The sequence below is a fragment of the Neolamprologus brichardi genome, chromosome 23 (genome assembly GCF_056152115.1).
Source record: "Neolamprologus brichardi isolate AB-2024 chromosome 23, ASM5615211v1, whole genome shotgun sequence".
Lineage (NCBI taxonomy): Eukaryota > Metazoa > Chordata > Actinopteri > Cichliformes > Cichlidae > Neolamprologus > Neolamprologus brichardi.
The window spans coordinates 10,122,767-10,131,081 of NC_142125.1; the positions used below are offsets into that span (position 1 = coordinate 10,122,767).

The 8,315-nt window shown below is 47.7% G+C and overlaps 1 protein-coding gene across 1 annotated transcript; it reads left to right on the plus strand.

The window, feature by feature from the left end:
- Positions 1–521: 521 nt before the first annotated feature.
- On the plus strand, positions 522–7,594 carry chst7 (carbohydrate (N-acetylglucosamine 6-O) sulfotransferase 7). Its single transcript, XM_006790284.3, has 2 exons — positions 522–1,908; positions 6,455–7,594. Exon 1 carries the CDS (start codon positions 641–643, stop codon positions 1,889–1,891), a length of 1,251 nt encoding a protein of 416 aa, XP_006790347.1. The 5' UTR covers positions 522–640; the 3' UTR covers positions 1,892–1,908; positions 6,455–7,594.
- The last annotated feature ends 721 nt before the right edge of the window (positions 7,595–8,315 follow it).

Here is an 8,315-nt window from a genome sequence, read left to right on the forward strand (position 1 = left end):
AATTCTATATATAACCCCTTTGTAAACCCTGTTCACCGAAGCCTGTTTACGAACATACGTAAAGATATTACACATAAAAAATACACAGAAACATTGGAAATCAGTTTTTGGCACAACACCCCCGTGTTGATGGTGATGATTCTCTGCGGATGCTCAGGTCATGCTCACATATGTACAATAGAAGATTGTACGAAAATAAAAGCATGTAAATAACTTTTGATTTGGCTGTATTTATTTCTCTATATTCGAATATTTACACATTCTTAACACTCTATGTTTCCAGAAGAAAAAGGTTCATAGTAGTTTTGTTCTACAGCTATAGACTCGCTAGCGCCCTCTGTGAACTCATGAACTATGCTATTAGCTTAAAGCGCTCACAGAAGGCGGCGAGTGCGCTGAAACACTGGGGTTCCCATAATTCAGCGCGCTCACGGGCGGGTGCTTTTGGTGGACGTCTCTTTCCTTCGATGCTCTCTGTTGTCGGCGTCAACAAGTCCCGCCCCCACACTGCGCACTCTTAACTCACAGAGACAGTGGACAGCAGTAGTCCCGGCGTGAGACAGCGGCGCTGGTGTTTCTAGTCGGACGAAGCGGCAGGGGGCGTGGCTAACACTCCGTACAGCAGCGACCCTGCGCGGAGATGAAGAGGAGGCTGAACAAGAAGTACCTGCTGCTGATCCTGGCCTACACCGGACTGCTGCTGCTGCTGCCCTACGTGCTTGACTCTCGGGACCGGGCGACCCGGCCGGCGGCGCAGCTCCAGCCCCGCTGCCCGGAGCTGGAGTTGCCGTGGGAGGACGCTGGCGGTCTCAACGGCAGCGAGCCGGCGACCGAGCCCGCCTCTAACCGCAGCCAGCCACGGATCCATGTCTACCTGCACGCCACATGGAGGACCGGCTCCTCCTTCCTGGGCGAGCTGTTCAACCAGCACCCGGACGTGTTCTACCTCTATGAGCCCATGTGGCACATCTGGCAGGCGCTGTACCCTGGGGATGCGCAGAGCCTGCAGGGTGCCGTGCGCGACATGATGAGCGCACTCTTCCGCTGTGACTTCTCGGTGCTGCGGCTGTACGCGGGCGGGCAGAACGTGAGCAGCGCTTTCATCTTCGGCTGGAAGACCAACAAGGTGCTGTGCTCCGAGCCGCTCTGCCGCGCACACCGGCGCCACGAGGTGGGACTGGTGAAGGAGGAGCTGTGCGCGCAGTGTCCGCGCAGGGAGCTGCGCGAGCTGGAGCGCGAGTGCCGGAAGTACCCGGTGATGGTGATCAAAGGTGTGCGCGTGCTGGACCTGGGCACGCTCGTGCCGCTGATGCGGGACCCCAGTGTGAACCTGCGCGTCGTGCAGCTGTTCCGGGACCCGCGCGCCGTGCACAACTCGCGCCTGAAGTCGAAGCACGCTCTGGTGAAGGAGAGCATCCAGGTGCTGCGCAGCCGCAGACAGAGCGACAGGTACAAGCGGTTGCTTGCGCCCGCGAACCGTGCGACGCGCGCGGAGAACTACGTGTCGGGCGCCCTGGAGCTCATCTGTGACGGCTGGCTGCGCGACCTGTTGCTGCAGCTGCGCGCACCGCCCTGGCTGCGCAGCCGCTACCTGCGCCTGCGTTACGAGGACCTGGTGCTGCGGCCGGCCGAGCAGCTACGCAGGCTGCTCCGCTTCGCTGACCTGCCCGCGTCCGCGGCGCTCGAGAGCTTTGCGCTCAATATGACACGCGGGCACGGCTACTCTTCCGACAGACCATTCCTCATCTCCTCCCGCGACGCCAAGGAGGCTGTCCACGCCTGGAGGGAGCGGCTGAGCGTGGAGCAGATCAGTCAGGTGGAGGCGTCCTGTGGCGAGGTCATGAGGCAGCTGGGCTACCAGAAGACGCACGAGGAGGACACAGCGTCGTGACAGAGCTGTGGGCCGAGGTAAGCTGACAAGCGCCTGTTTATGTTGCTGATCTGAGACCTCTGACCTGACCTGCTTGGATCACAATACAGGTGCAACTAAGACTTTCATACATCACAGCCTCCACGCCGATGACAGGGCAGGTCACATGACTTAACCCCAGACTGAGCCCTGAAGCTGCTCTCACCACACACACACACTCTAATGCACACACACTGTAACAGACATAGATACACACACTATAATACGCATGCTGTAACAGACACAAACACACATACTGTAACACACACTCTATAACACACACACACAGCCAGGAAGAGCAGCCAATAATCTGCTGAGGTCATGTAGCTGTTCCTCCTTAAGTTAGATTAAGAAAACAAAGGAAATGGTTTGTTTATCTCAGAGGATATGATGCTCTGACCAGAGCATCTTCCTGTTAATGACAGGAAGTGACACGAGTGAGGCGGGATGCAGAGAAATTTTATTTCTGACATATGGTCATAATTGTGTCACCAAGCAGCACAAAACCAACAAGAACATCATTTAGATTCAAAATTTAAATGGTAATATTCTATAAAAGCAGACGTTTGCAGGTGGTTTAGCTGTGTCACAGTTGCAGATGGAGCTTTCGCTCCAGCGTTGAGCCCAGCTTCGGGTCCGGGTCCGGGTCCGAGTCCTCATCCGGTGAACAAAACGAGAGAAAAAAATAAACTGAACCAGACTCTAAGAAGTGACAGCCAGCCGACCCCGTCGCCCGGATTGTTGTTGGAGGTGATGTGAACGTGAGAGTCGATGAGGGCATGAATTTGTGCCTGTGGGTAAAACCTGTGAGTCTGTAACATCACCTGTACGCACTATAGTTACAGGTTAAAGCCGCGTCAGTGACAGCGATACAATCCACAGCGCTTAACAAAACTCAATCAGGACTGCACTCACCTGTTCACAGTGTAGTGTCTAACAGCTGTTCCTGCATCAGGAAACACACCTACACAGACAGGATGTAACATGGTGACCTCATCAAGCTCACAGTAAGCAAAGGTCTGAGGCTTCTGGATGTATGGGGCATATTTAAAGATTCAGGTGTGGTTGGAGACAGAGCATTGGGCTAAGAAACGAAGCAGGTGTCAGAGGAAACTTACACTTGCCACTGAGGGCATAAACCGTGCAGGAGGAAGTTCTCTTTCAGGTTGTCTGCGTGTTAACAGGAAGCAGCGGCGTGCGTGCAGAGCTGATGACGTTGTGTCCTCGGCTAGATGTGGAAACATTGGAAACTCAAAACACGACCACAGAGGTCAGACTGTTTAAATGAAGCCTGGATCAAGTCTGTGTGTGTCTCTGTGTGTGTGTGTCTGTGTATGTGTATTTCTAGGAATGTGTGTGTGTGTGTGTCTGTAGTTCATGTGAACAAACTCGATGTGGATGTGTGCAGCGTGACTCCTGATTTGTGGGCTGTCAGCCTCCCTCAGATACAGGTACCACCCGTAGAGAACAGAAGCGCTGACGTTAGGTGTGTTGTGTAGTTCGTGTAGTGTGGTTGTTGGAGCGTGTGTGATGCTGTGATGTGTTAGTGTGTGTTTTCTGAGGCACAGGTAAGAAAACAAATGCTGCAGAACTCGATGGGAACGTGGAGGAAGGCGATTTGGTGATACCATCATAAAGACCTTATGGTTGCGGGAGTCAGGGACGTGCGGTTCTGTGGAAGAACTAAAGCGTGTTTCATGTTTCGATCGTGCTGATTGAATTAAACTTTAATCGTGTCATTGATGGTTTACAGCAGCGTCTTGTGTAAGCGGCTGCACTTTGCTCTGATGGTCAGATAACTGTCCCGGTCTGTTAATATGTCCCAGATTTAACTCAGTCAATCTGTAAAATAGCTTGTGTGGCTGAAGAAGGGCAGGAGACAGATGCTGTCCAGGGTAGCAATCACTGTGACCAAGAATATTTACAAAAATGAAGAAAAACTCAACTCCAAAGTTAACTTGGTAGAAATAAACATAACTGAACTTAAACCAACAAAATTTAATGTCAAGTGAACTAAGCTAAACTGACCTGGTCCTCTCCTTTTGAACTCTGAGTTCTTCTACTTAAATGCTCAAGCTATCTAAACAATATCCTCCTCCGGACTATTCCATTCAGTAGGTAAGATAAACATTACCATTCTCATAAACTCATGATGCTAGCCAATACATGTTACATCAATATATATCTCTCAAACAAACATAATCCTAAAATTGACTTTATTAAATTAAACCAATTCTCCCCCCTCTTCACCTGTTCCCTTCCTGTGACATCAGAAGCTAAACAGGAAGCTATAAATACAGGAGGTGAGGCAGCACTTCCTCCTTTTGCTCCTGGAAGTCAGGTGAGTTCAAACCAAATAAAGTAGACAAATTAACAGTTGAAACAAATAAAATATTAACTTAACAAACTTGTCAATGTTGATTTAAACCAAGATGTTATATTACATAAACTGTAAAAGTCCAAAACATAAACAAACCTGGGATAGTAAATCTTTGCAAACTACAGAACAAACATATGGTATGGCAAAATCAAAGCAAGAATGTTAACTAAGAATAGCAAGCTTCAAATCTGGACAAATGGTGTTCTACCCACTTTGTCATACAATCACAACGTGGCAAAGACAGAGAGAGAGGTCCCCCCTCCCTTTAATGACCTGCTCCTCCATAGAGGCCTCTTTGTTCTGTCTCTGGCATTGCTGGCTCCTCTTATGGGGGGAGGAACTGCAGCGAGCCGTCAAGAAGGGCATCATTGTGTGAGACTGTACGTGACTGGGTAGAGCTCCAGGGCGACAGCACGGCTGTCACCGCAGGCTCCCACAGACACGACCTTTAAGGGTGCTGTGAGAGCCACGCATGCTACAGAAACACACATGCCTGCGCAATGTTACGTCACAAAGTCTGAATGTTCCAAGAACGTCTGAGAAATGTTTGTCATTTAAACGTTAATGGTTAAACGTTCGCTCTGTTGATTAGATATTGACCTGAAGTTGGAATCATTTTATAAAACGTCCCCACAGTGTTATAGAAGAATGCTGAAAAAAAACCCAACCCACTTCATGACCTTTGACCCCAACAACGGCCACAGAAATGTCTCCTTTATTAGTAACCTTCTTTATTAATCTTAATATTCCACAATGTGTCTCTGTATTTTTTCTCTTTTACCACCTACGCAAGAATCACCTGAAAGAGTATGGAGAGAGTTTACGGATGAGAAGCAAAAAAGAGCCGTCAGGTGCTCCAAATAAACCTTAGACTCAAATGTTAGAACAGGCTTTTCCCCGCAGCACGCCGTGTAATAAATACTCGCAAAGAAAATAGAAGCCGTTACAACTTATATCTAAAAATATATAGTTTCATGCATTGGTCAAAACACTTCACACAAGTAAAGTTGCCCGAGATTCACAGAATTTACAGAAAATGCACTATTTTGTGATATTTATCGTTATCGGGATGAGAAATGTCCTATATCGAGATATGAGATTTTCGTCATATTGCACAGCCCTATCTCTGCCCTGTCTTTCTCACCAGCAGATGACGACCCCTCCCTGAGCCTGGTTCTGCCGGAGGTTTCTTCCTGTTAAAAGGGAGTTTTTCCTTCCCACTGTCACTAGTGTGCTTGCTCATAGGGGGTCATGTGATTGTTGGAGTTTCTCTGTATTATATTAGGGTCTTTACCTTAAAATATAAAGCACCTGGACTGTTGTGATTTGTTAAAAAAAAAAAGCAGGTTATTCGCTCACTGTTTTCACTGGAAACGCTTCATATAACATTGTTTTTATTCTAACAAACATCCTCAGAGTGATTCAGGCTAATTATTTAAGACTTAAACGTTCTTGTCCTCACAGATAGATCATCATCCCTGGTTCTCTTTTCTCTGTTTTGGTGGATGTTTGACCCTGAATAAGATCATATGGATGAACGAGTTTTGGTTCCTTTTATCTTTTGTTCAAATTCGTCCCTCAGTCTTGTCCTCGTGTCTCTGGTTAAGTTTGTCTTGGTTACTTCCTTTTTGTTATCAGAGTATTTAGAACTTTCTCGTTCTCTCAGCTGCTTCAGTCTGCGTGACAAATATTCTTGTGCAGGACACTGAACCTTCAGAGTGTGAACGTTAGAAAGCCTTAAGCATGGAAAAAGTGCTTGTGTGAATGTGTGTGAAAGGGTGAATGAGGCATGTTGTATAAAGTGCTGTGAGTGCTCAAGTAGAGCAGTATGATTATGAAGCCATTAGTACCAAATTGACTGGCCACGGTTTTCAGGGTTTTAGTACCTGATACCAGGTACTAAAATGTGACAACAGGCTGCATGCCACCGATTGGCGGGTCAGTGGCATCATGAGAGCATCTCGTTCACAAAAAGTTTTTGAAACCCCATGACGAGGAAACGGCTACAGGAAAGGACGCAGTGTTCCCTGAGTGACAAACAGCCACTCATTATCGTTCTGTGGGAACAAAGCGCCTTCAGGGCTCAAAGTCTTGCAGACTGCAGCTCGCTCACAGCTTCAGATTTATTTTTAATCCTCAGCTGATTTTTTTTTTTCTTCTTCCAGGGTCGTGGTGTTCAGTCTGAGGTCAGAAGGTGGTCTAACTAAACGAGCAGCTGGAATGTGTTCCTCGAGGAGTTTTCAGGCGTGACTTGAGGACTGTTTTCCTTCGGCCGAGCCGGGCTGATGAACTGGAGAAAATCTGAGCAAAAGAGCAGCCAATCACAGGCGGACGATTTGGAATAAGGAGGCGGCAGCTCATTTTTCCTGGTTTCTGTTGGACACCAGCCCTGCACGCCCCGGATGTTCCTCCTCAGGAGGTGACTGCCAAGATCAGAGCGGCGGCTTCGCTGTCACCTGTGTGACTCATCTGTCTGGCTTGCGACTCAGCGTGGCAGAGATCGCCAGTGTTTGTGGTACTCACTAATAGCACTAATGTAGAGCAGTGAAGAAGAACTGCAGTATTTTGGAGAGGCTACTCTCCTCTCTAACCCTCCCCCCGGCCTCTCAGGAATGTGCACTTCTCTGACAAAACACTCACATGGGTGCGAGATTCCTCCGTCCTCACACAGCGTAGGGTGCAGGGCCCTGTTGTTTTCCTCGAAAATGCTGTAAATGTTGTAACCCAAGCCTCCAGAAGGGCTTTAGTGTTTGAGATACCCCTCTCACCCCCTCAGAGGGCTCCAAACCTCCAGCAGCTTCTGTGCACAGACAGACACGGACGCATGTCTGCAGCCAGCTCACGGTGCCAGACAGACAGAAAGCTGAATTTTTTTGTGTATTTAAAAAGTTGATTCACTGTTACAGGATTCGTACAAACAGTTTGTTACGTGTGCACACCTGGATTTGGCCGTGGTCGGTTCAGCGACCAATGAACTGTTGTAGCTCACAAGGTTAAATACTGTGGAGCAGAAGGGCAGGTGGGAGGTGGAGCACTTAAAGATTTGATAATGGAAGCTCACACAGCAGCACAGTCTGTGAGCAAAGTCCGCTTTACTTTCCTCAGCTAATGTCCTGCGTATGTCTTTGAAGACATGACTCGGTGGTAGGGGTATCTCAAAGTCGTGGGAGGTTGCCCCCACCTTCCATATGTGAGGCTCAGAGGTTGTTTCTGTACTTTTTGTTGGCGCTGAAAGAAAAATAACTTCAAACCGACTCAAAGAATAAAAAGCTGACACACTCCCTAAAGAGCTTGTGTATGATTGTTAATGCTAAGCCACATCTGTAGGTTCATTTATCAGACACAAACTCATCTCCAGTTTCTGTTCTCGGACTCTTACAGAGCAGCTTAGCATAACTCACAAAATAATCCTTCTTTATCTGATACCAGGCCTCAGGTCACTCTCTGAAGCAAGCTCATTTAGCTCCTCCCAGTTTGAGGGCTTCCTGATTGAGTTCCCATCACAAACAGAAGCATGAAATGAGCATATAAGGATGGGAATATTCAGTGTATCACAGTAGCACAAGGTACTGAAGCCGGTGAGAAGGGATTAGCTCTGTTAGCACGTGACCTTCACATTACTGGGAAGATCCAAATCAATCCTGAAAGATGCAAATTATTTTGTTATTTTACTGCCACGATTACAACATAAGTGCAGGCGGCCTGTGTGATATGTGGGTGTTCCAACATGAACGTCCTGCCTGTGGGTCCAGAGAGCTGAGATGGGAAGTAAGCAGACCATAATCCACCTTTAATGATTACCGCAACTCAGAATAAGCTGCATCACTCTGATGCACTCGGGTTAATAATACAACAGGACTCAATATGATCTCATGAAATATTCAACTCATAAACTGGACAGGTCATCAGACTTTACACTTTGATCTCAAAGGAAGTGAATCTTTTTTTCTTTTTCTTTTTTTTTGAGAGCATCGTGAAAACAGGACAGCAGTGTTTTAATAACATCACATATCAGACAGTGTTTAC

Bases quoted from the DNA above. Each gene is read 5' to 3' on its own strand.
- chst7 (XM_006790284.3), top strand. From the start codon at position 641: ATGAAGAGGAGGCTGAACAAGAAGTACCTGCTGCTGATCCTGGCCTAC.